This window comes from Nycticebus coucang, chromosome 2 (genome assembly GCF_027406575.1).
Source record: "Nycticebus coucang isolate mNycCou1 chromosome 2, mNycCou1.pri, whole genome shotgun sequence".
NCBI lineage: Eukaryota > Metazoa > Chordata > Mammalia > Primates > Lorisidae > Nycticebus > Nycticebus coucang.
In genome coordinates, this window is record NC_069781.1 from 171988503 (window position 1) to 172016113 (window position 27611).

Below are 27611 nucleotides of genomic sequence, written 5' to 3' on the forward strand. Positions count from 1 at the left end.
TTATGTACACTGTGTGTCCTCTGTGATGGCAAATACATACACCAGGTTGCTGCACTTGATGAACACTTCACCAGCAGACACAACAAGAATCATTACAATGTCTGTTTATTTGTTTACAAACCTTGTAACATGAAAAAGGAAAAGAAATCTTAATGGAAACCTAGCTTAATAGAAATACAGTGCACACGTTAATACCATCTTCACGGGGGCAGAAATGCTCCATCACCCTGTGTGTCCAAAGTCACTGGGCTTTCTGAAAAAAGACCCCGTTTACTAAAGTGCCTTAGACGCTTCAGGACCACATTCTAACTCTACACAGGAACAGAAAAGGGCTGAGCTGAACTGCACATTTACGGACAAAGATAATGAGTTATCGTACTTTATAGTAAATACAATGGTGTTTTTATACATCCCAAGTGTTGACCAGAGAGTAAGGTGTTAACTGTGCTGCTAGAAAACCCCTCCGTGGAAGAGCTTCCTACCCCATGCCCACTGCTCTGAGGAAGGGGAGGCTATGTGGGGTGGCCAGGGGCCCACACACTGAAATAACTTTCTCATTCTTCCTATCCACTATCTGACATTCTGGAGTGTAAGGCACTAGAACTGGCTTAGAGAAAAGGGGCTCCCAGCTCCAGTTCTTGGTGTGCAAAGGAAATCCTGATATAGAGATTTTCAAACTGATGCTAAAAATATCCTTCCCACCTCTTGTACTTTCTGTCCTGGACAGACAGGCAAACAAGAAGGGAGAAGATGTTTACAAAGGATAAAAACAGGTGCACATAAATATGAGAAAAATGGCCCATGAAAAAATGTGTAACTCTCCAGGAGATGTAGACACTGTGCTCAAAGAAAGTCAAGAATCACATACAGGGAACACCTCTGATATTTAACGGACAAAGAGAAGGCAAAGATATACAAAAATACTCAGTCCTCTTGAAAAACAGTGCATTGGTAGTGACGAGGGGCTGCCAAGGCAAGCCCAAGTCTGACAGTGAAGGAGCCTAACAACTCAGCACCTTGGCATGGAAGCAGAGTGGCGGTGGGAGGGAGGCGCTGGCAGACCCATGGCTCACTCACCACTTCCTGTGTGGACACGGGGCAGGGGTAAAGCCTCAAATATCCTAGCCTTCCTTCCGCTCAACTGTGCTTCTCCTGAATCCATGCACCTGCAAATGACATGAACATTCTTTACTCCTAAGAAAAATGTCATTATATTGTGTTGGTAAAATCCTGCTTATATCAATGTCTGTGAGGGGCATGTGTGGGGCAGAGGGCAGAGAGAAAATTAAAATGGTGGAAGATTATTCTTCTGAATTAACCACTGCTGACCAAATCTATACCTTAGGTATTAAAGAAGAACTCTGTTGACTACACTGGCCAACAAGCAACAGAGACACAAAAACGAACCTTGTAGCTAATCTCTAAAAGCAAGCCAGTGTACAATCTTCTAGAAGATTCCCTTTTATATATTTCCAAGTTCTCAAAAATGGTGTAGACTCACGCAAATGCCAGCATATGTGCCCAGAAGCCAGAGGATAAACAGAGCCAGAAATCAAGGTTATGGGTCCTCTCTTCAGGGAAGCCACTGTCATTCTTGTATAGACACTGCCACCAACATGGCAGGGTAATCTGCCAGGAATTTCAAAGCCATGCAAAGGTGGGGTAACATACCATCAAAGCTGAAGGCCTGTTTTCATGTCTTAAGTTACCTTCTTAGAAACAAAGGCCCAGGAAAGCAAGCAAGCAGGCAAAACTGTGTGCAGGAGAGATCGCCCAGGGACAGCGTACTTCCCAGTGAAAGCCAAACTGAAGTGATCAGACTTTACTCCTGCAGAAATGGAATCTCTGGGGCTATAGTAAAGTTGTTCTTTAATCACTGGGCTACAGGGTCTCTGTGTCCCTAATCTAAATGGGGTCTCTTGACTTTGGGGGTGCAGGGACCCCGGGAAGGGCACAAGAAATATAATGGTAATCATCCAAGTTTATCTGCTCGAGCTGTCCTGCTCAGGAGGTGCTATGTGACTATAAAGCAGGGCTAAAGGACATCAAATAGCCTTTCTAAGTCGTTAGTGCTTGTCCCCTTTTGCTTTTAAAACTTTCTCAGTTTGGGCGGTGCCTATGGCTCAGTGAGTAGGGTGCCGGCCCCATATGCCGAGGGTGGCGGGTTCAAACCCAGCCCCGGCCAAACTGCAACAAAAAAATAGCCGGGCGTTGTGGCGGGCGCCTGTAGTCCCAGCTACTCGGGAGGCTGAGGCAAGAGAATCGCGTAAGCCCAAGAGTTAGAGGTTGCTGTGAGCCGTGTGACACCATGGCACTCTAACCGAGGGCGGTACAGTGAGACTGTCTCTACAAAAAAAAACAAAAAAAAAAAACAAAAAAACTTTCTCAGTTAGAGCTTTTCTGCCTTCACTTCTGCTATCACAGAAGAGAAATCCTGAAGCAAGCTTAAGTTGTTAAGTCAAACAACTGTGGCAACCTTCCATGAGGCCCTGGGCAATGAAGGGGAAGCAATGAAAGATATTTCAAGGCAAGAGAAGGCGCACAGAACACCTCCAAACCCAGCTCTTCATCTGTTTGAGGCCAATACACTTTCTGTTCCCAGGTTCAGAAAGATTCTTCAATTGAATATATGAACAACAGAAGGCAGTGCCCTCCCCCATGGAGAGCACACAAGTGATGATGGATCATTTCAGAGAGAAAAAAGTACCCAATCCCTGAAGCTAAAAAGTCCAGCTACCCATTCATAGGAGTCTGGGATCCTTCAAATCTCTAGGGACAGAAGACAGCTTCGATTATCCTTCCTCTCTCCTGCTGGGTTTGCAGCTAGGCCTCTAAATCTAGAGCTCTACTGGCACTGTTTGCTTGCTTGAGAGGATACTGTCACTCAGGAGCCCAGCTCTGACATCAGTGGGTCAGGAAGATTATGCTGCTCTCCCCTCTTGACAGTATAAAGTGCTTGTGACAACACTGGACAGAGGCAAAACATAAGCTAGAGGCAGGGATGAGACACTCACCAGCAGACCCTCTTGTTCAAAGAGCACACATCAGACTTAATAAAGAAAAATGCCAGACTCAAAACTGCTTACATATGAGAGACTGCAAGGATGAACTGTAAAGTGCTAAAACATAAATCTGTATGTTTCACGGTACTTGATAATAAGCGATGCCCCAGAAGATCAATGCCAGGTCAGAGTCTGAGGAGTGTGGCCCTATTACAGACAAGGAATTTCAAAATGCAAAACGGGGAGAACGTGACATGAGTAAACACGAGGCCAGCACTTCCAGCTCTAGTTCAACAGAAATTCACTGCGTGATTTTGGACACAGCATCAGAGTTCCCTCCTACTTCTTAGAAAGGAAAGCTAATTAATAAAATAGTAATTAGCTAGAGATTAGCAAACACAGAAAAAAAACGGTCCAAATGGTAAAACTATGTGGGACATATTGCTGATGAAAGTTCTATTTGAAAAATACACTGTGATGATGGCTTTATCTAAATTTAAACCATAGAAATAGCTTTTGTTTTTCAATTTCTATCTTTTAGCTGGTGATACTTCTATGTAACAGTTAAATAGCTAATTTATTGCCATAGTTAAGGTCGGAAGAATTATATTTTATGCACAACTGATTTTCTTTTGGATTACAGATAAATTTTCATTTACAAAGATGACTCTGGAGTGGTGCAAATGCTGTGTCTTGAAGTGCAGGAATACCTGTGGCTCTCCATCATCTGTTTCCGTTTTCCCTGCTGGGACAGCAGCATTTGGCCAATGACTTGGCCCTGCTTTCCCAAGTCCTTCCCAGCTGCTGTTGACTGCTCAGCTCTCCAGCAAGGCAACGATTCTCTTCCTCTTCACCTAGAAGCAGCATCTCTAGGCTAGTTAAATACACATTTGCTCCAAAATAGCCAGGTTCCCAACAAATTCTAATCATATGCTCCCTTAATAAACCAATTAAGAGTGTCCAGAAAGGTGGACACTGAAGTCAGTAATCAAGTAGGAGTGATCTAGCTGGAGAAATGGCAAGAAATGTCTAGAAGGAGCCAGTGTGCCTAAGGGAATAAGAGATCCCAGAGAACCACCGGAGAGGGAAGACATCTGAGAACTGCTCCAATAACGTGAGTGATCTCCTTTAATCTACTTACAGACCTACCAGAGCTAATGCTTCCAAGACTCCAAAGAAAAAGTTTAATGAATTAAAATCTCTAGTAACAGTTTGTTTGCACTTTAAAAATTCAGATTCGGGGGGAGGAGGGGGGGAGGCGCCTGTGACTCAAGGAGTAGGGCACTGCCCCATATACCAGAGGTGGTAGTGGGTTCAAACCTGGCCCCGGCCAAAAACTGCACAAAAAGAAAAAAAAATTCAGATTAGGGCCGTTACATGCAGAGGGAAAAATTAAATGTTGTGACTGCATAATATCGTCTGAGACATCCATGTTTCAACTTCAGAAAACAGAGATACTGCTTAAAAGGGTACAGAGCACCTTTGGGGGTACCCCAAGTCATTTTCTATTCCAGAGGATATAGAGGGATGGCTGGATGGGAAAAAACAGCCTGGAAGAGGAGGAGAGAAGCTATCTTCTAGTCTTATGCAACTTTACCCTTAGACTCAGAAAGTTCAATGGACTGACATAGGTCACCTACATGCGGCTTTTGTTTTTTTCTGTGCCAGAGGAAGTAAAACCTGGGGTTGCAATAGCCCTGTGGACTCAGCACAGCCAGCAGGGCTGAGTTACTTGGGATGACATACCTGCTACCTCCCCTTTGTGATCTACAGGGAGAGAAATGCACGCTGAGCTCATGGGCTGACTGCAAAGGGGACAGGTGAAGCTGACTTAAGGTGAACACACTGGAGAAGAGGAAAATCTAGATGGGATGGCTGAACTTGGAGCTGGAAGAAAAGCAGCATCATTTTAACAGCAGAAAACTCAGGACTGTCAATGTGGTACTTGCTGAGGTCAGACCCTTTCAGGTAGGAAAAGCAACACAAAAGGCAACATGGTTTTTCCCTTTCAGACACTGTGACTTACTAGTTTACTCAGCTAAGAAAGAACAACCTTACTGTAGAGATTAGCAAGAGATGAAGAAAACTATAGGCAGGCTGCCCAAACCGAAAGTCTGCTAACTGGTTCCGTACAGAGGATGAGGATGGTGCCAGGATAACTGTTTATCTCTGCTACAGACCAGACAAGGTCCACAATGCTGCCTTCTCATCAGTGAGGTAGATGATCATCCTCTTGCTAGAGGTATCTGGTGCCAACCCACAGCACAATGAGACAGGAGACAGAGCAGCTTGGCTGAAAGGAACAAGCTACTCCACAGGGCTGTGTTGGACACAGAGCAACCAACAGACTATTTAGCCTGAGGGGGGGTGGACTCGCCCTGGGGCCTGCACTACACCTGCTTGCCTTGCTTTGAGATGCACATTTGAAATCACAATAACCCACTTCCGCAAGGGAGCTTGCTTCAGGCCTGCCTGTCAGACATACTTCCTGCCACCACGGGAGTCTGAGTGGAGGGGAGGGAAGAAGAGCCCAGAGTGAGTATTAGGAAGGGGACTGCAAAAGGAGAAGGAGAAGATGGGAGGACAAGAGAGGTTGCAAAGCAAAAGTTTAAAAGGAGGCCAAGTTCAAAATTATATCAAGGAGATAAAAGAGAAGGGAGGCAAAGGTTTGCTAAAGAGGGATAAAGTCAGACAGAAGAGCAGCTCTGAGCTGATGCTTCTGTGGGATGAAACAATGGGAGGAGAAAGTGCGATGGCATTACTTCCCATGCAAGTCACTCATCTCCACGTCATCCTTTCGGCGTTTGTGGGTGAAGAGGGAGGCAACTGGGTAGAGCTTGGCCTTGGCCTGGAACCGGTGTCCTGCAATGTCAATTTCATACTCGCCCCGGTTGATGAAATCTGCTGTCACCACCTGCTCTTCCCCAGTGTCCTCGGAAAAATTGTGCACAAAGCCCAGGCAGACATGGCGCTCCAGGGAGTAGCTATAGGCACTGCTGGTGGTCTTGCCAACATATTGTCCATTCCGGTAGATGGGCTCACCCCACCATGGCCAAAGGTCTAGGTCTGTGTCGTGGTCATCCAGGATGAACATAGTGAAGCGTTTATATACCCCATTCTGCCTCTGCTGCAGGAGGGCATCCCGACCAATGAAATCCATGCCCTAAGAAAGAGAGGAACAGCTGAGTTGTCTGTCAGCACTCTTGAATATCAGCATAAGCAGCATAACCATGGTAATGGTCCCCTGGTGTCATTGGGGTGCAGCAGCCTCCTCCCATAATCCCCAGCAACTTTTGGGAAATGGTGCACCTTTCACCATGTAGAAAACTACATTCACAATATAAAACAGACTTTCAAGAATTTTTAAAACAACAGAGGTATATATTTTTCTTTTTTCTGTTTTATAAACACAGATTTCAATCACAAGTACACACAGAATGTAAACATTAAGAAAATTCAAAACTGGGCGGCGCCTGTGGCTCAGTGAGCAGGGCACCGGCCCCATATGCGGAGGGTGGCGGGTTCAAACCCAGCCCCGGCCAAACTGCAACAGAAAAAAATAGCCGGGCGTTGTGGCGGGCGCCTGTAGTCCCAGCTACTCGGGAGGCTGAGGCAGGAGAACCGCCTAAGCCCAGGAGTTGGAGGTTGCTGTGAGCTGTGTGATGCCATGGCACTCTACCGAGGACCATAAAGTGAAACTCTGTCTCTACTGCTAGAATTGTTTTAGAAAAATGTTTTTATATAATCTCAATAAGAGATCTATATTCAATGCATAGTTATATACGCACATATACAAAAAACAAGACTAGAAAAGTATTAACGGTGATTATCTCTGGATAAAATGGGTAATTTTAATTTTCTTTATATTTTCCCATTTTTTAAAATGAGTTGTTTATTGTATATCAGAGAAAAATCATTACATGTAATTTCTCAAAAAGAAAATTACAGATCTGTGGACTAGTGCGGAAAAACTGCCGAGGTTTTGTTAAATAAGGTGCAATATAGTAAGCAGGTGTATCCCCACACATAGGTCAAAGAAGTGGAGAGGGGATGTTAAACTCAACCATGTTTGTACTACACTGACACTCTCTAAAAGGGGGGATAAGAAAAGTGCTTTTCCTGCAAAAGAGATAAGGGAGTAGATAGAGTTCAGAAGTGGAAAAAAGACTGGCTTATTCTCTTGAACTATGATTTTTCTAAATTGTTCATATATTACTTCAAAAAACCCAACAAAATAAGGCAGCCAATTGACCGTAAGATGACTACTTTGTACAAATATTTGTGGCATGTTAATGAATTGCTGTAATCAACTCCGAAAAACTTCCTGGAATGCACTCATTTCAAAAGCAAAGCACTGGACGTGAGTATTGTCTTTTTGTTTGTTTGTTTGTTTGTTTTGAGACAGAGTCTTACTTTGTCACCCTTAGTACAGTGCTATGGCATCACAGCTCACAGCAATCTCAAACTCTTGGGCTCAAGCAATTCTCTTGCCTCAGCCTCCCCAGTAGTTGGGACTATAGGCGCCTGCCTTAATGCTCAGTTCTTTTTTAGAGAAGGGGTCAGGCTGGTCTCCAACATGTGAGCTCAGGCAATCCATCCGCCTCAGCTTCCCAGAGTGCTAAGATTACAGGCCACTTCGCCCAGCTAATGTGTTCATTCTAAGGATGCCTGAGTCATCATTATTCACCTAATGCCTCACTGAGGTCTCAACTTTTTGATACTTTTCCTCCTATATCAGCTATTCTTCTTACTCTAGCAGATTTCTCTGCTCTGGAAGCTGGACGACAGATTGGAATCTGGATAAACATGGTACCTTGTCTAATTTCACGCGAGACTCTCGTCCACATTCGAGGGGTGTGGTGAGGGTATTTAAATCCTGACCCCAGAAGGCAAAAAACTTCTCAATTCGGAGACTGCGCAGAGCATAATATCCAGCATTCCGGATTCCGTACTTTTGCCCAACACTCATCACTTCATTGTATACATGCAGGGCATACTATAGGGAGAGATGAAACGTTAGTCACTAGCATACCTTCAGAATTAAACCCATAATCTATCTGGAAGTGCTGAGGGCTCACCCTAATAACATAGACAAGGTAGGACATCTCTTCCTTGACAAGCCAAAGCACTATAACCCAGGAATAACGAGCTGGGGTCACCTCAACCCAGATCATAAACTACATGAAAGCAGGATCCACATCTTTTCTTTTCTCTAAAATGTCTCATACAAGTCAAGTGCAGGGGCTTGCACTTATAATTCTAGCACTTTGGGAGGCTGAGAAGGAAGGACCGCTTAAGGTCATGAATTTATGTCCAGTCTGGGCAATAAGGTAAGACACTGCCAGGTGTGTGTACATGGCTGTAGTCCCAGCTACTCAGGACCCTGAGGCAGGATCACTTGAGCCGAGGAGTAGAGGTATAGTGAGCTACGACGACACCACTGCACTCCAGCCTAGGTGATACAGTGAGACCCTTTTTCTTTGTTTTTTTTTTTTTGGTTTTTGGCCGGGGCTAGGTTTGAACCTGTCACCTCCGGCATATGGGACCGGCACCCTCCTCCTTAAGCCACAGGTGCCGCCCAGTGAGACCCTTTTTCAAAAAAAAAAAAAAAAAAACATGCATTTTTATTTATCTTTTTTTTGGCCGGGGCTGGGTTTGAATCCGCCACCTCCGGCATATGGGACTGGCGCCCTACTCCTTGAGCCACAGAGTGAGACCCTTTTTCAAAAAAAAGTATTTGATTGTAAAATTCTTTGATTACAAGATCCAAAATATTATAAGAAGGCTGGGCACAGTGGCTCACACCTGTAATCCTAGCACTGTGGGAGGCTGAGGCAGGTTGATGCTTGAGCTCGGGAGTTTGAGACCAGCCTGAGCAACAGAGACACCATCTCCAGAAAAAATAGAAAAAATTAGCTGGGTGTTGTGACAGGTGCCTGTAGTCTCAGCTACTCAGAAAGCTGAGGCAAGGGGATCATTTCAGCCCAAGAGTTTGAGGTTGCTGTGAACTGTGATGGACGTGCCAAACACTCTACCCAGGGTGAGAGACTCTGTTTCAAAGAGAAAAACAAGAAACAAACAAAATATTATAACAATGTCAATTGGGGCCAGGCATAGTGGCTCATGCCTGTAATCCTAGCACTCTGGGAGGCCAAGGTAGATGGACCGCTTGAGCTCATGAGTTTGAGACCAGCCTGAGCAAAAGCAAGACACCTCCCCACCCCCACCCCCCGTCTTTACTGAAAACAGAAAAACTGAGGCAAGAGGATTACTTGAGCCCGAGCTGGCGGTTGCTGTGAGCTATGATGCCACAAAACTCTACCAGCTTGAGACAGCTTGAGACTCTGTCTCAAAAAAAAAGAGAATGTCAATCGTTCTAATTCATAAATATAACAAAATCCAAAAAATACCAACAAGATTTTTTTAAACTAGATAATTATGAAGTTTGCAAGGGAAAATAAGGAAGCAGGAATTGTTCTTTTTTTCCAGAGTTTTCCAATGTAAGGGAAGATAAGCACTACCAAATACCAAAATATTTTATAAAGACTGAATAATTAAAGTGTGGTTCTGGATGATGAGTAGACAGACCAATAGCACAGAATATAAAGCCCAGAAATAAACACATGCAGGAATTTAAGTATCTGATAAAGATGAATTCTCAAATCAATTGGGTATCCACGTGGAAAAATATTTGATTCACACATCATAACATACCAAGAGACACTGCAAAAGGATCAAGCATTTAAGTTTTTTTTTAGGGGCCGGGCACAGTGGCTCACACCTGTAATCCCAGCATTGGGAGGCCGAGGTGGGTGGATTGCCTAAACTCAAAGGTTGAGACCAGCCTGAGCCACAGTGAGAGCCCATTTCTTAAAAAGAAAAAATAGCCAGGGGGAGGGTGGCGCCTGTGGCTCAAAGGAGTAGGGCACTGGCCCCATATGCCACAGGTGGCGGGTTCAGGCCCAGCCCGGGCCAAAACTGCAAAAAAAAAAAAAGCCGGGTGGTGTGGTAGATGCCTGTTGTCCCAGCTAGATGGGAGGCTGAGGCAAGAGAATTGCTTGAGCCCAAGAGGTTGAGGTTGCTGTAAGATATGACGCCAGGGCACTATACCAAGCGCGACAAAGTAAGACTATCTACTATCTCAAAAAAATAAAATAAAAAATTTTTTAAAGCCAAAACCATAAACAGCAATTTAAAAAAACTATGAAAGCACCAGAGGAAAACTGGAATTTTTTTTTTTTTAATTTTTGGAGACAGTATCACTCTGATGCCCAGGCTACAGTACCATGGCCTCAGCCTAGCTCCCAGCAATCTCAAACTCTTGGCCTCAAGCAATCTTCTTGCCTCAGCTTCCCAAGTAGCTGAGAATACAGGTACCCGCCAGAACACCAGGTTAATTTTCTTTTACTATTTTTTTGGAGTTAGAATATCACTATGTCACCCTCGGTAGGTAGAGTGCCATGGTGTCATAGCTCACAGTAGCCTCAAACTCTTGGGCTTAAGTGATTCTCTTGCCTCTGTCTCCCAAGTAGTTGGGACTATAGGTGCCCACCACAATGCCCAGCTATTTTTTTTTTTTTTGGTTGTAGTTGTCATTGTTTGGCAGGCTGAGTTCGAACCCGCCAGCTTCGATGTATGTGGCTGGCGCCCTAGCCACTGAGCTACAGGTGTCAAGCCTTCTTTTTCTATTTTTAGTAGAGATGAGGTCTTGCTCAGGCTGGTCGTCAATTCCTGAGCTCGGGGGATCCTCCTGACTCTGCTTTCCAGAGTGCTAGGATTATAGGTGTGAGCCATTGTGTCTAGCCTTTTTTTTGGCTGGGGCTGGATTTGAACCCACTACCTCTGGTATATGGGGCCGGCGCCCTACTCCTTTGAGCCACAGGTGCCACACCCCTCCCCCTTTTTTTTGAGAGAGGAGAGCAGTCTGAATTGGGTTATGAAGCCTCTATTAGGGGTATCTTACCTCAGACAGTGAACTCACTTTGTTGGCTGAGTCTGTTCCAAGCTCTGGCTAAAAGGAGGCATTGACTACTGGGTACCCCAAAATGATGGAGTCCACAGGATCTCCTGCCCAATCTAATCTTGTACAGAGCCCTGTTCTCTGGGAACTCACCACCCTGTTGAAAAGCCCTGTTTAGGCTCTTCTGGTCCTAATCCCAGACCTTCCTAAGGGTTAAGTGATGTGACACATTCAGCTCATGGCCTCATTAGAAGTTTATAACCCCGGAGTGCCTAAGTACCTTCTAATGAATCAAACTCTTTTTTTTTTTTTTTTTGGTACAGACAGAGTCTTACTTTTTCACCCTTGGTAGAGTGCTGTGGCATCACACAACTCACAGTAACCTCCAACTCCTGGGCTTAGGCGATTCTCTTGCCTCAGCCTCCTGAGTAGCTGGGAGTACAGGCGCCCGCCACAACGCCTGGCTATTTTTTTGTTGTTGCAGTTTGGCTGGGGCTGGGTTTGAACCCACCATCCTTGGTATATGGGGCCGGCGCCCTACCCACTGAGCCACAGGCGCTGCCCGCTAATGAATCAAACTCTTATCTAGAAGGCACAAAAGATGACACTATGCAAGTACATAGGCCTGGCACCCATAGCGCAGTGGTTAGGGCACCGGTGACATGCTCTGGGGCTGGTGGGTCTGAACCCAGGGTGGGCCTGCTAAACAAACAAACAAAAAATAGCCGGACATTGTGGCAGGCACCTATAGTCCCAGCTACTAGGACTATATGAGAATTGCTTGAGCCCAGGAGTTGGAGGTTGCTGTGAGCTATGATTCCGCCACATACTACCAAGGGTGACGACAAAGTAAGACTCTGTCTCAAAAAAAAAAAAAAAAAAAAATTCAATGCTTAGCACCCATAGCTCAGTGGGTAGGGCACCGGCCATATACACCTAGGCTGGTGGGTTTGAACCCAGCCTGGGTCTGCTAAAACAACAATGACAACTGCAACCAAAAGTACCCTGGTGGTGTGGTGGGTACCTGTAGTCCCAGCTACTCAGGAGGCAGAGGCAAGAGAAGTGCTAAAGCCTGAGAGTTTGAGGTTGATGTGAGCTGTGATGCCACAGCACTCTACGGAGGGCAACATAGTGAGACTCTGTCTCCAAAAAAAAAAGAAAAGGTAACACCATTTATACTGAGGCTGGCGGGTTGGAACCCAGCCCAGGCCAGGAAAACAATGACAACTGGAACAAAAAACTAGCTGGGCATTGTGGCCTGTAGTCCCAGCTACTTGTGAGACTGAGGCAAGAGAAATCGCTTAAGCCCAAGAGTTTGAGGTTGCTGTGAGCTGTGATGCTATGGCACTCTACCCAGGGTAACATAGTGACATTCTTTCTCAAAATAAATAAATAAAAATAATAATACTAATTCATTGGTGGTAATTGGTGAGAACTGGTTAGATGACACTACTTTTTTTTTTTGTTTGCGGTTTTTGGCTGGGGCTGGGTTTCAACCCACCACCTCTGGCAACCCACCACCTCCGGCTGGGGCTGGGTTTCAACCCACCACCTCCGGCCGTCACCCTACTCCTTTGAGCCACAGGTGCTGCCCCACACTACATGTTTTTTAAGTCTATGATCTATTCAAAAGAAATTAATTAATGTAGTTAAAAATTGTAAAGTCTCTTCAATGTAGCCTACTTCGGCCCCATATCATCAGATATGGCTCTCCAAACCCGCCAGTGCCCATAAGGTCTGACAGAGCCAGCATGCCTCCTGGCAGCTCAGGGAAAGGAAGACAGAGGTGAGCTTTCCAAATCTCACCTCTATGGGGATATAAAGCATGAATCCTGGTTCTCCTGTGTGAGTCATGCTCATCACCCGGATCCCATTTGCGTAGCCCACACTCATCTCCTGCAGAGACAAAGGCAGCAAGTCAGCATGGGGACTCTCATGGGAGTGTGGGTACTCACGCAGGCTCGTCCAGGGAAACCCTCTCCTTAATGCCACACCCATTTTTTAACCCTCAAGGAGATATAAGTCAATGAAAGAATTTCATCTTGAAAATAGTCTGGTTCCAGATACTGAGGCACTGAGAATGGAGTGCAGCCCCTATAACTGTTTCTCACTTCAGGAGATTTAGCTAAGCTGATGGTGGAGAATAGAAACCATTGATAAGCACAAAATATTTCTCTTTGCAAATTCTTGCTAAAGACTATGTTAGTCAGAGGCCTCAAAAGCAATGAAGAACAGGAAAATGTCTTCTCTGAGGGACTCTGCAGACAAATCTTGGCCACCTGCCATATAAAAGCTCAGCAGCTCAGTTTCCTAACAGAAGCCACTGACATAATTGTCACCCCTATAAAGAAAAGAGGAAAGTCTTAGGCAGCACAGAAGCAAACTGCTTCCACAGGAATCCTGTGCGAGGTGGCACTTGCCAGGCACAAGTGTAACGATCATTCCTTCAAGCAGCAGAGAGAATGCACCTACTGACGGCTAATAGTGCAGAGTTTTCTGTTGCGTTCACTCTCTCTGCCTTGGAGAAGGAAAACTGTGAAATAATCTGTAAGTGGATTCCAACTCTGGTTTCAATTTCAGAGAGCTTCTGTCAGTAACTGTCTGGAAGGTGCTAGTTACAGGCTGCCAAAGTGTCAGTTTGGACCGCTAATCTGCTTCAAAACTGCTTCCTAGTGGGGATTCATTTATTCATTGTTTTTACTCAGTTATAGTTTGTTTTATTTTCTGATATTAGCCACTTATAGAAAAAAAATCATTTGGGGTGGCACCTGTGGCTCAGGGAGTAGGGCGCCAGCCCCATATACCAGAGGTGGCAGGTTCAAACCTGGCCCCAGCACAAAGCTGCAAAAAAAAAAAAAATCATTTAATTGATTAGGCATTTGCCTATACCATTTCTTCCCTGAATATGCCACATACATAGAAGAGAAGTTGCTCTCTGTATAAAAAGAGGATCCACTGCATGGAGAGAGGGGGCCTGACTTCAAATGGCACTTCATGGTATCAATGTCATAATACTGTAACCGAAAGTTTTAATCTATCACTACAGAAACCAATAGATATATAGACCTGACTTTCAGAGAAGCTAAATTCACTTCAAGGCTATCCTAATAGTTATTAAAATGGACAGCCTGAAGGGTGAAAAATAAATTTATTTGGTGATTTGTCTGCCTAGTAAGGGTGAGACTACCCTTCAGGGGTGTTAATGCCATAGTAGGAAAAGTGTAACTGCTACCACCATAAAATAAATATTCTCTGCCCTTTTGAAAAACGGAACTTTACTGGCACCCACCTTGCAAAAGAGACTTGGGAAGTGGTCTGGAGTCATAGGGGCATAGGACAACTCGGACAGCACATCCACAGCACGAGGGCCAATCAGATTGAGGGCTAAACAGAAAAGAACAAGAGATATGCAGCCTTTCCAAGTGAACAGCTGCGCCAATGGGAAAGATCTGTTCTGGACTTGCTCACTGTGGCCAGGCCTGGGTGCTAAGACCACAAAAGGGTCTCTTTGCTTAGGCAATCCAAGGATGAATGCCAAGCACCGTGCCTCTGGCAAATACACTGTCTGGAAGGTACTGCTGACGGGCCTGCTGGATGCGGCTACTGACTTGAGCTGGTGTGAGAGCATCTGGGTATTCGTCTCTTCTCCGTGGTACCCAGGAAGACAACATTTCATAGCCTGCTCATGAGACCAAGTCCTGGTCAATGGGATATGAGCCTACTTCTGGGGCTCGCCATAAGCCCTCCTATACACTCTCGCTCTCTTCTTCCCAGTGGGATTGGTGACATGATGGAGAAGCCCCTTTCCCAAGCCTGTACCTGGAGAAGTGCTTCCCAATGCCCCGGACTCTGATGCCCGTGACAACAACTTGTGCTAATTACACATCAATCACTCTAATATAGGTTAGAACACAATTTTTGTTCTGTAAGATTGTATAGTTTCTAACCTGGTAGCCAGAAGTCACTCACATGTGCTACTTCAAGGAATCGAAAATGAGGGCCTGGGAGAGTAAACACTGGTGGGGCTGAGGAGTAGGAGTTAGGCAGGTGGGAGTGAGGACGGGCAGGAGGGCTACACCTGGAATGGGGAGGCAGGAGAGGCTGCTCCCCTAAACAGGACTGCTGAGGAAGAGATAATCATGAAATTAAGTCATACTTAAAAATTATATACTCATTAAAAAAAAGATAATAGAAATCTTGAAGAAAATAATACTTAAGTAATAAATATAAAAATACTTTAAAGAATTATTTACTTATTCTTGGGTGGTGCATGTAGCTCAATGGGTAGGACACCGGCCACACACAGCCAGGCTGGCAGGTTCGAACTCAGTCTGGGCCAGCTGAACAACAATGATAACTACAACAACAGTAACAACCAAATAGCTGGGCGTTGTGGTGGGTGCCTGTAGTCCCAGCTACTTGGGAGGCTGAGGTGAAAGAATTGCTTAAGCCCAAGAGTTTGAGGTTGCTGTGAGCTATGATATCACAGCACTCTACCGAGGGTAACATAGTGAGACTCCGTCTCAAAAAAATAAAAAAAAATTATTTACTCATTCATTCAATAAATACTTGAACTCCTACATGCTTGCAGTAGCAGCTGTACAAGTGAACAGAACAGAGAAGCCAAAGCCCATCTCACACCTCACTTATGATAAATTAGGAAGTGCTAGAGGTCAATTTTCCGTGGTCAGTGAGCCTCTTCTCTGCTAACTCTGACATTCACTTTTGAAAGTCAAATGTAACAAAGGAACATGTAGAGGGCATCTGCATCTGCTGTCTTTTTCCATTTGATTGACCCCAAGAGGCCCCTTACCAGTGTACTTCCAGGTAACGTCCTCCAGAACCAGGTTGCTGTCCTTCGGCATGTGTTTCTTAAGCCAGGCCCAGCAGTGGACCTGCTGGTCAGTTGGAGAGATCATGAAGAAACTGAAATAATAATAAGCGAAAGCCCGAAATAATCAAAACCAGGTGACAGGAAAAGGATTAGGAAGCAATCAAGTCCTCATCTAGTTTTAAAGCAAGTAAGAGAATACTGGGAAATGATTGCTTATCTTTCAGGGAGGGCCAGGAGTACCATTTTAAGATATACCACATAAAGACAAAACAGAAAATTCTGGCTTCCTGTTAAGTGCCCAGACGTTCTACAGACATACTAACGTACAAGGCATCTTCTGTCAGTAGGGTAACTAACTCTTCAACACTAAGTTTTTTTTTTTTGTAGAGACAGAGTCTCATTTTCTGGCCCTCGGAAGAGTGCCGTGGCCTCACACAGCTCACAGCAACCTCCAACTCCTGGGCTTAAGCGATTCTCTTGCCTCAGCCTCCTGAGTAGCTGGGACTACAGGCACCTGCCACAATGCCCGGCTATTTTTTGGTTGCAGTTTGGCCGGGGCCGGGTTTGAACCCGCTACCCTCGGTATATGGGGCCAGCGCCTTATCGACTGAGCCACAGGCGCCGCCCCAACACCAAGTTTTACATAAGCTGGTGGTTTCCTTTTCTTTAGAGCTGCTAATCAACTAGCAGTGAGTTCAAGAAATGGTTTTATAGTCTCTGGGATAATTACATTTTCCCAGAAAAGCGCCTTAGGTGCTTGACTATTGTAGCCTTAAGAAACATGTATGTCAGGCGGTGCCTGTGGCTCAGTGGGTAGGGTACCAGCCCCATGTACCAAGGGTGGCAGGTTTGAACCCGACCTTGGCCAAACTGCAACAAAAAACAGCCAGGTGTTGTGCCTGTAGTCCCAGCTACTCAGGAGGCCGAGGCTTGAGAATCGCCTAAGCCCAGGAGTTAGAGGTTGCTGTGAGCTGTGTGATGCCACAGCACTCTACCAAGGGCGATAAAGTGAGACTCTGTCTCTAAAAAAAAAAAAAAAGGAACATGTATGTTGGAGAAGCAGGGCAGGGCAGCAGCTAACCTCACCTGCGCTTGTTCAGCCGTGCTATGCTGCAGTCATTCTCGTACCCCCCACCGTCGTTGAGCATGCCCGTATGCACAATGTGGCCCACGGGCACATCCAGGTCGTTGGAGAAGAGATACTGCAGAATTTCTAAGGCCTGATCGCCAGTGGACTGCAGGATTAGAGAACAAAGCAGAAGGAGTAAGCGCAAAAGCACTTGATTGAGTAACACGAAGCAACTAGCAATAAGTGTTGCTGAGAAATTCAACCAACCAGTACTCATGTAGCAATATTTGTAAATTTACTTTATAACAAGAAGCTCCAGGAAAGATGGCTATTGATTCTTGTGACAAATGGGCTGCTCTAGGCAAGCAAGAAACAAGGAGCTAAATCCCTTTTTTTTTGTAGAGACAGAGTCTCACTGTACCGCCCTCGGGTAGAGTGCCGTGGCGTCACACAGCTCACAGCAACCTCTAACTCTTGGGCTTACGCGATTCTCTTGCCTCAGTCTCCCGAGCAGCTGGGACTACAGGCGCCCGCCACAGCGCCCGGCTATTTTTTGGTTGCAGTTTGGCCGGGGCTGGGTTTGAACCCGCCACCCTCGGCATATGGGGCCGGCGCCCTACTCACTGAGCCACAGGCGCCGCCCCTAAATTTTTTTTTTGAATGTTAAAATACAGAGGAAATGGGCGGCGCCTGTGGCTCAAGGAGTAGGGTGCCGGTCCCATATGCCGGAGGTGGCGGGTTCAAACCCAGCCCCGGCCAAAAACCACAAAAAAAAAAAAAAATAAAATAAAATAAAATACAGAGGACACTAAAATATACCAGAATCAGTAAGGAGTCAAGGTTTAAAGTGACAGATAAAAAACAGGAGGCATTTAAGGTGCAAAGTTTCCTCATCTATTATTTCCCCAATACTTACTGTTATCTCAAACTTTGTGAAAGAGGACATATCGATGACACAAACCGCTTCCTTACAGCACTTGACTTCAGACTCCACGATGTCAAACCAATCTGGCTTATAGAAAGTCTTGCTCTGCTCCAACGCCAGGAGATCTATGGAAGGGAAAACACAAAAACGGAGAGAAAAGGATAGGACTTACACTGGGGCATCTCCCTGTACAGTCAGGTGCAGTCTTTATAACAAGTTTTTTTTTTTTTTTATGAGACAGAGTCTCACTATGTCACCCTCAGTAGAGTGCCATGGCATCACAGCTCACAGCAACCTCAAACTCTTGGGCTCAAGTGATTCTCTTGCCTCAGCCTCCCAAGTAGCTGGGACTATAGGTGCCTGCCGCAAGGCCTGGCTATTTTTTTTATTGCAGTTGTCATTGTTGTTTAGCTGACCCGGGCCAAGCTCGAACCCGCCAGCTTCGGTACATGTGGCACCAAGCCAACAAGTTTTTATTATTTATTCTTCCAGGAACACATTCTGATTATGGATTTAAAAATAAGTCTTATTAATGCCCAGGACAAAAAAAAAAAATGCGCTTAAACCAGAGTGTGACTTCTTACCCTTGTCAGGTGGAACAAAATACTTTGGCCTCTCAAATCCATGTTTCTCCATCCATCTGGCTCCTTGTGCATCTAACCGGTCATAGAGAGGAGACGTGCGTAACTGCCTACCAGTCTGGAAGTCCCACCGGGGAACCTTCAGGTCACATATCAGAGCTAGAACAGACAAGACTGGCCTATCAAACCCCCAAGACACACATTCCAGAGCTGAGTATGCAACACCCAGTAGACCAGTGGTTCTCAACCTTCCTAATGACGTGACCCTTTAATACAGTCCCTCATGTTGTAGTGACTCCCAACCATAAAATTATTTTTGTTGCTACTTCATAACTGCAATTTTGCTACTGTTATGAATCTGATATGCAGGATGGTCTTAGGTGACCCCTGTGAAAGGGTCATTTAACCCCCAAAGGGGTCATGACCCACAGGTTGAGAACCTCTGCACTAGACTCTGGAGTCGTTCCTATTCAAAAGAACATTTGCAGGCTGATGGAGCTGCATTTGTCAAATACCACCCAGTATACTATCCAAATACAGTGTAACAGGCATGCTCCAGAAGAAAGGATAATATTACAAGAGCTGGTATTATCTCTCCATAAAGTTATATAGCTATAAGTTACATAATGACTCAAATTAGTAGGTAGAAACAATGAGAGAAAGGCCATGGCTGGAAATCTTGCTAAGCTCCACAGCAGGGATGAAGATTAGATCTAAGGGGGACACAGGTGGGACCAAAGTGTGGAAAAAATGGCACTTAGACTTTTCACAGCACCTGTGTTGTTAAGGCCTCAGACCCATTACAGGTCTCTAATATTTAACCCCCTTCTGAAGTGAAAGAGTATGTGTGGCTTGATTTGGTGGCTCTGAAATCTGAGAGGTTGCACTGTATTGCCCCAATCACATTATTCACATAACAAAGCTAAGGTCAGAATTCATTTCTCTCTCTCTCTAACGACAGAGTCTCACTTTATTGCCCTTGGTAGAGTGCCGTGGGGTCACAGTTCACAGCAACCTCCAACTCCTGTGCTCAGGCGAATCTGTTACCTCAGCCTCCCGAGTAGCTGGGTCCACAGGCGCCCACCACAACACCCAGCTATTTTTTGTTGTAGTTTGGCTGGGGCTGGGTTCAAACCCACTACCCTTGGTATATGGGGCTGGTGCCCGACCCAATGAGCCATAGGCGCTGCCCTAGAATTTATTTCTCTTAATGGCCAATCCGTAAAAGCAGCAAATAAATAAGTCAGAAAGAGAGTGGTTTCTAGTCCCTTCCAAAGAGAACACCTGGCCTCACCATTCTAACAAAAGGTATGTAGGTCAAGGTGGGAGAGGCTGGGAGATGCAGAAGAAGAAAGTCACACTGGGTTCCTCCACTGTGATAATTCCAACTCCTGGTATTGTAGGTTTTTCTTTCCCCTTCCCCATTGTCCATCATGCCTGCAATTTCTACTTTATGAGAATCAGAGAAAGCCACCAAAAGTGTCATATCACCAAGGAAATTTTTTTTTTGTACATAAAATCTCACTTTGTTGCCCAGGCTAGAGTGCTGTGGTGTCACCCTAGCTCATAGCAACCTCAAACTCCTGGGCTTAAGTGATCCTCTGCCTCAGCCTTCCAAGTGGTGGGACTACATGCACCTGCCAAAATGCCCAGATAATTTTTCTTTTTATTGTTAGTGGAGGAGGAATCTCACTCTTGCTCAGGCTGGTCTCCAACTCCTCATCTAAAGCAATCCTTTAACCTCAGCCTCCCAGAGTTCTAGGATTACAGGTGTGAGCCACCGTGCCTGGCTTCATTAAGGAAATTCTAAAGTATAATAACTATGGCTGGGGAAATCTAGACTTACAACTCCTTCAACATTTTAACCAAAAAATGTGTAAAATTTCAGAACTGTAGCAGTTAATCGAATTGCTGCTAGGTCCTTCTGCTCCCATGGATGTAAGTCTTCTGCCACAGGCCAAAACTGAACACTGAGGCATGTTAAAGGTGATTCAAAGGTCAAAACACGAATGTTGTCCAGCTACTAAACCACCAGTTCATTTGTAACGAAGAAAAGTAGTCATAGCCAATGTATAACTTAGTTTTGAGCATAAATATGCCCCCAAATACTTAGCCATCACTTAGCAAAGTCAGAGAACAGTTCTTTTTTTTTTTTCAGACAGAGCCTCAAGCTGTCACCCTGGGTAGAGTGCTGTGGCATCACAGCTCACAGCAACTTCCAATTCCTGGGCTCAAGAGATTCTCCTGCCTCCGCCTCCCAAGTAGCTGGGACTACAGGTGCCCACTACAACACCTGGCTATTTTTTGGTTGCAGCCATTATTGTTGTTTGCGGGCTCGGGCTGGATTTGAACCCACCAGCTCAGGTGTATGTGGCTGGCGCCTTAGCCACTTGAGCCACAGGCACCGAGCTGAGAACAGTTCTTCATATAGGAAATGAAATTACTACTTCTCCAGACCTGTATGATTTGGTATAATCCCCAAAGACTTACTGGAAAATAAATGAGACAAGGTAGAACAACAAGTTAAAATGAAGAGGCCAATCCTTCAAAGTTGGAGGGAAGCAAGAACAAAGGGAATGAGAACACAACTGCATGTTTGTATTTAGGAATGATAAGTAGAATCCTATTTTGATAGTATATGATGGATTAATGATGAAAGTCACTCAAAGGAGCCTGAAGGTTTAAGCATAACTTGGCAAAGACTCTGCCTTGGAAAGAAAACAATGACCTCAAAAATCACGGGAAGGGTGGCATCTGCTGGCCCCATATACCGAGGGTGGAGGGTTTGAACCCAGCCCCGGCCAAACTGCAACAAGAAAATAGCCGGGTATTGTGGTGGGCGCCTGTAGTCCCACCTACTCGGGAGGCTGAGACAAGAGAATCGCTTGAGTCCAGGAGTTGGAGGTTGCTGTGAGCTGTGACCCCATGGCACTCTATCAAGGGTGATAGAGTAAGACTCTGTCTCTTATAAAAAACAAAACAAAACAGTGGAAGTGAGAGAGCATTCACTTTGATGTAACATCCTTCTAGGCAAACTGGAAAGGAGGCATCGTGAGGAATATATAGGAAGCTGCCACATACCACCTATAAATCCTATTTTGCTTTCTTATTCCCAGAAGTAAAGAAGGCAAAATATATCAAAGAAAATATTCTGCAAATACCATGTGGAACATATAACGCCATACTTAGGAATGGAATAGTCAAGCATCAGAAGCTCAACTTAAAGCAATATTAAAATACTGAGGAAAAATCTGGCCCCCTCTGAATGATAAAACAGGCCAGTAGAAAGATACCTGCAACTAGAATTGGGATAAAGCTTCACTTACGCATAACTTCCATGACTCGGTGACGCAGAAAGGTACGGCTGCTCTGAAGGGCTCCAAAACGTTTCAAGTCCAATTCCCAGACATTTTCTGAGGGATAACCATGTACTATCCATTCAGCAAGAAACCTGTGTTTAGATGAAGGGGCAGGGTTATTGGGCCTCAGATATGATATTAAAGAGGATACAAGCTACACTATACAAATTAAGAACCAACAGAATGGGTTGAGTGCTATGGCTCACATCTGTAATTCTGGCACTCTGGGAGGCATAGGTAGGAGGACTGCTTGAGTTCAGGAGTTCAAGACCAGCCTAAGCAAGAGTGAGACTATGTCTCTACTAAACATCAAAACAAAACAAAACCAGCCAGGCATCGTGCTGGGCGCCTGTAGTCCCAGCTACTCAGGAGGCTGAGGCAAGAGAATTGCATGAGCCCAAGAGTTTGAGGTTTCTGTGAGCTATGATGACACCATGGCACTCTACCCAGGGTGAGAGAGAAGAGAGATTGATTTGGTCTCAAAACCAAAACAAACCAAAAACTCCAACAGAATCAAAAGATCCTATATTGTCACAGAGCAGTTAAATAATTCAGGGCAACTTCCTCAACTTTTTTGGAGGAAATAAACCTGGATCCATGTTTCGCTCTTAAGACCACTATGAGGATTTTAGCTCTAATGATAAGATTCTCTGGAAAGTGTTTAAGATGTTAAGTGGCATCTATGAAGAAAAAGATTAACACATACACAAATGTACTCTATACACCCAATAGGTTTTTACTGTAAAATAGTCTCCTTAGGAGATTACACAGTCATCTGACCACATCTCCTTTATTCCAAGTGTTTTTGGTAACTCCTCTTTTGTAACTGTTTTCAGAGCCATTCTACAAGTCCCTCAAGAAAACTGACCTTACTAATTAAAAAAAATTTAATTGTGGTAATATACATATAAAACATAACATTTACCATTTTAAACATTTTTACCTGTACAGTTTAGTGATATTGAGTACATTCAGACTGTTGTATAACTCTTACCACCATCTATCTCCAGAACTCTTTTTTGTCCTTTTTTATTTGAGACAGGGCCGCACTCTGCTACCTGGGTTGGAATATAGTGGCATCATTATTGCTGACAGCAACCTCAAACTTTTGGGAGCTTAAGGGATCTGCCTGTGTTGGCCTCCCAAGTAGCTAGGATGACAGATAAGCCCAGCTAGTTTTTCTTTTTTTTTTTTTTTTTTTAAATTTTTTTTTTTTTTTTGTAGAGACAGAGTCTCACTGTACCGCCCTCGGGTAGAGTGCCGTGGCGTCACACGGCTCACAGCAACCTCTAACTCCTGGACTTCCGCGATTCTCTTGCCTCAGCCTCCCTAGTAGCTGGGACTACAGGCGCCCGCCACAACGCCCGGCTATTTTTTTTTGTTGTTGCAGTTTGACCGGGGCTGGGTTTGAACCCGCCACCCTCGGCATGTGGGGCCGGCGCCCTACTCGCTGAGCCACAGGCGCCGCCCCCAGCTAGTTTTTCTTTCTTTCTTTCTTCATTTTATTTCAATAGATTTAGGGGGTGGTTTTTTCTTTTTTCTTTTTTAATTTTAATTTTTAATTTTAGTTATTTATTTTTTTGGCTGGGGCTGGGTTTGAATCCACCACCCCCGGTATATGGGGCTGGCACCCTACTCCTTGAGCCACAGGTGTCGCCAAAGTTTTGTTTTGTTTTTTATTACATGGATGTAATTTTTCTATTTTTTTGTAGAGATGGGTTCTCACTATGTTGCCAGCCTGGTCTCAAACTTCTAGTTTCAAATGATCCTCCCTGCCTTGGCTTCCCAAAGTGCTAGAATTATAGGTGTGAGCCACCACACCTAGCCTTCAGAACTCTTTTTGTGCTGTAAAACTTAATTTCTGTACCTGTTAAAAATAACACCCCATTGGGCAGCGCCTGTGAGTCAAAGAAGTAGGGCGCCAGCCCCATATGCCAGAGGTGGAGAGTTCAAGCCCAGCCCTGGCCAAAAACTGCAAAAATAAATAAATAAATAAATAAAATAAAAACACCCCACACTCCCCCTCTACAACCACCATTGTACTTTCTGTTTCTATGAATTTGACTACTCCAGCCATATATAAATGGAAATAATATAGTATTTATCCTTTTGTGATTGGCTTAATTTTTATTAGTACTTAGTTTTTAAATAATAACTTGTTATTATCTAGCTTGATCACCTACTTTACTCAATACACTACGCTACTTGCAAACTCAAATACACACTCAAAGGAACAACATTTATTACAACTGAAAAAGTAGCAAAGGACAACCCACAGGTTCTGTGGCTAACTCCAAAAAAGGAGTTCCAAAATGTTTTACACAATGACATTTCTGTAATATGGGCCAGCCTCCCATACTTTGAAGGGAACTATTCTCAAATTACATACATCTTACTATTAGTACTGACATACTAAAGTAAATGTACTAAATAAATGCTAAATACCATATTAACAACTAATTCTAGGAGGGAAGAAGCCCAGCAAATTGACATATGTTCACAGCTGACTGAGAAAGACTTACTTCCCAGCTCCTCCTCCAAAGGAAAGGCCCGCAGAGTTCATTCCTGCCAAGACAAAGTAGCCCTGTACTGCAGGAGACTCGCCCATGATGCACCTCATGTCTGGTGTGAAGGTCTCGGGGCAATTCACCAACTTCATGATCTCCAGAGTCTCTAATTCTGGCATCCTGCGCAGGAGGGAGCTCAACAGGGGCTCTGAGCAATAAAAACAAACCCAAACAGAGAGAATTTACAACTTTCAACCTCTTCTATTTTATACACCCTTTCTTTTCAGACCCTCTCTTGGAAAGAGATTTTTCTGAGAAGAGTCAACCGGGCCATTTATCAGAAAGCAGAAAGTTTGGTGGAAATTACAACCAGCACAATACTTGGCATAGAGACTGAGAAAAAAATGACACCCTTCAGAACAGAAAGGAGCTACAGAATAGCTATAATACATATGGTTACAGATGATTGTCCAGAAGGGGTCAGCACAAGTGGAAAGGCTCTTAAATGGACAAAGAGATTTCAATGAAAAGCAGTGTTCTATGACACTGGAGCAAAAACTAGATCCTCACCCTGTTTTAAAATAAATCACCATCTGGGTGTACTCCAGAAGGATAGTGGGTAACAGATGAAACCAGACTAACAGCTGGATGCTGGGTACATGGGGTTCCTCACACTATTCTACCCACGTTTAAAAGTATGAAATTTCCCATAATAAGAAGTCCATTAAAAATACAAAGTCCCAGGGCAGTGCCCATAACTCAGTAGGACGCCAGCTACATGCACCAGGGCTGGTGGGTTTGAACCCAGCCTGGGCCTGCTAAAAACAAAAAAATAGCTGGGCGTTGTGGCGGGTGCCTGTAGTCCCAGCTATTTGGGAAGCTGAGGCAGGAGGATCACTTGAGCCCAGGAGTTTGAGGTTGCTGTGAGCTGTAATGCTACAACACTCTACCAAGGGCGACATAGTAAGACTGTCTCAAAAAAGAAAAAAAAAATTCTTAAAAAATACAAAGTCTGGAGATGTAGCATGATGGCGGATGGGACGGAGGTGTAACCTACCTCTCCCAAGTCATCAGGTGAGAGGAAGAGAGGTCTGGACCCTTTCCCCATGTGGATTATTGCTGTGGACAGACAGCTGGAGACACACAGCGAATTGGCGGATTGCTATATATGAGGTGTAATTTAAAACCACAGACTCTGTTGTAGAGATATTCCCTGCTTGGCCGTGCTGGCTGGTGGGCCCCTCCCTCACGGAGGACAGCAGCCTGCAATTCCTGGCAAAACCTAATTGATGAAAATTTATTCCTGAGCTGAGTGTGGCACCTGAAAGGGGAGCCAGTCAGAACCACAAGGTGCTAAGCAATCCGATAGAAAATTGATGGGAAGGGATCCCGCCCGGGAAACAGAAATTTTGAATTATCTGAAATGGCGGACACCTTCCCCCTAGAAGAACAGGAGTGATTAAACAGACCAGACCATTCCTGGTGGGGAATATTGGAGTGGGCTGGCAGTTCAGGCTGTGCAGCAAAAGTCCAGATTCAAAAGTGAGACTCTGAGCCACAAAAACTGAGGATAAGGTTTCTGTGTGCTGCAGCCGCAGGCTGGCAGCTGCTGCGGGGGTGGGGGGTGGGGTAGCAGCAGCTAAAGCCGGCAGCAGCCTGCACCGTCCCCCACAGCCAATTGTAGTCGTCAGTCTGCAGGAGAACATGGGAGCAGAGTGGAAAGATTTGTGAAGTGTGGACTCTTGCACTGAGTTGGGAGGTTGGATAGGAGTGCTGCCTGGAACAGAGCAGCTGAGGTTACACAATTAGATAATAACCTTTTACAGAAACTCCAAAATGACAACCGGCCAGGTAGAGTGGTTACTGTGGTAATAATATAAACTGTGAATCAGGTATAAGCCTGAGAACCACTCACAGCACCACCTGGTGTCCAGAAAGTATATTGCATTAAAATATATTCCTATGAAAGTCGATCCCTACATCATACATATAGATGTATATTTCTACATAAATACAAGAATAATACATTTGTGGTTGCTGCCTTTTTAAAATTGTTTTACCTCACTATTTCCTTGGAGGAGCTGTTGTTAATTTTTATTATATTTTTCTATATATATAATTATTTATTTTTATTTTTTCTATTTTTAATTTTTTCTTTCTTCTTTTTTAACGTTTTTATGAACACCACTTTTTTTCTCTACCTTCTCTCTTCCTCTTCTTCTTCCCTCCTTATGGTTTCTGAGTGCTTACATCAGATTTTTAGAGATTTTTTTGTTCGTTTTGTTTCTATGATTTTTACCATTTTTTTCAATTATTTTACGATTATCATTATTTTTATTGTAGTTGTTTTTTGTTGTGGTTGTCGTTGTTGTTGTCTGTATGTCTATGTGTGTCTGACTGTTTGTACATCTATGGGCTTGTGTGTCTGGTAGCCTTTTTATCTCTTTATTTGCTCATTTGGTCCCAATGAGTTTGGTGTTTCGACCTGCAATTCTGAGCCCCCAGCATTCCCCTCCACTCTTATTCTGAGGTCTGGAGGCCTGTCCCCCAGGAGTCCAGATTCTTGGGTGATTTCTCGAAGGGCGTGGACAGGGTCTAGACTGCAACTGGTCAGTGCTGATTATGCGGCACGGGAGTGAGGAGATGACAGTCAGCTGAGAGGGAATCATGCTGGAACGGCACTGCCCCGAGGCACAGAGCAGCAGCCGAGTTTGACAATAAGGCCCACCCCCGGATATACTGAAGCCACACCCCCTGTCTTCCTAGGCAACCAGAGGAGGCTGGGCATCTTCTCAGATGGCAACCACCACAGAACAGACCTGGGACTGAAACACAGGCTCCGTGAGTAAAGGGTTTGCCTGAGGCAGTATAGGCCTGGGTAGAGTGCAGGGACTAGAAAACGCATGCACAGAGCTGGGAAATTCCCAGGGCAGGGCTGACCCATAGGACGGCTTTACTGAGCCTAAGACGCACCCCGCCCTCAGGGGATCATCAGCCTATAGACAAAGGAAGGCAGGAGGCTAGAGCTGACAGCTAACCGTGCTGCGAATACAAACCTGCAGGAGTAAAGACAGGGCCTGAGGCACAGGTTCTGGAAACTCAAATCAGCTCCTCTTCTACAGAGGAATTTAGCAGGGACAGAAACAAAATCCCACAAAGTTGTTCCGTTCTGCCAGTAACATCAATCAGAGGTGGGGCTGGAACTGAGTAAACACCCTGCATCCTCCATCAAGCACCCGAGGTTGTCAGGCCTCAAGGCCCCCTACTGGATAGAGGCAGAGAGCAGCGGCGTGGCTGAGCAGATACAGATTTCCTTATGATTCAGGCAGGTGCAAACCTGTGGAGTATTGCTCACTGGAGGCAATTGGGTCACA

General features: G+C 44.8%; 2 protein-coding genes across 19 annotated transcripts in view; both read right to left on the reverse strand.

The window, feature by feature from the left end:
* LOC128597286 (C-type lectin domain family 18 member A) overlaps window positions 1-5217 on the reverse strand; it is a 43909-nt gene extending 38692 nt beyond the window's left edge. For 2 of the 9 annotated variants that reach the window (XM_053607555.1, XM_053607547.1), the window contains exons 1-2: window positions 3713-5213; window positions 1078-1166 (exon numbers count right to left, since the gene is read on the reverse strand). The gene's annotated coding sequence lies outside the window, so the exon portion shown is untranslated. Of the gene's footprint in view, window positions 1-1077 lie in introns of all 9 variants that reach the window. The other 7 variants (XR_008383242.1, XM_053607626.1, XM_053607539.1 and 4 more) reach the window with 5 other exon arrangements.
* A 396-nt stretch (window positions 5218-5613) lies between these two features.
* PDPR (pyruvate dehydrogenase phosphatase regulatory subunit) overlaps window positions 5614-27611 on the reverse strand; it is a 56557-nt gene continuing 34559 nt past the window's right edge. For 9 of the 10 annotated variants that reach the window (XM_053607465.1, XM_053607459.1, XM_053607527.1 and 6 more), the window contains 10 exons: window positions 24253-24445; window positions 21698-21822; window positions 18375-18530; window positions 17782-17915; window positions 16883-17031; window positions 15776-15888; window positions 14252-14346; window positions 12769-12858; window positions 7816-7998; window positions 5614-6165 (listed from right to left, as the gene is read on the reverse strand). In XM_053607465.1, the coding sequence (XP_053463440.1) occupies window positions 5761-6165; window positions 7816-7998; window positions 12769-12858; window positions 14252-14346; window positions 15776-15888; window positions 16883-17031; window positions 17782-17915; window positions 18375-18530; window positions 21698-21822; window positions 24253-24445 (1643 nt within the window). In that variant the 3' untranslated portion in view covers window positions 5614-5760. The remainder of the gene's footprint in view (window positions 6166-7815; window positions 7999-12768; window positions 12859-14251; window positions 14347-15775; window positions 15889-16882; window positions 17032-17781; window positions 17916-18374; window positions 18531-21697; window positions 21823-24252; window positions 24446-27611) is intronic. The other variant, XM_053607492.1, reaches the window with a different exon arrangement.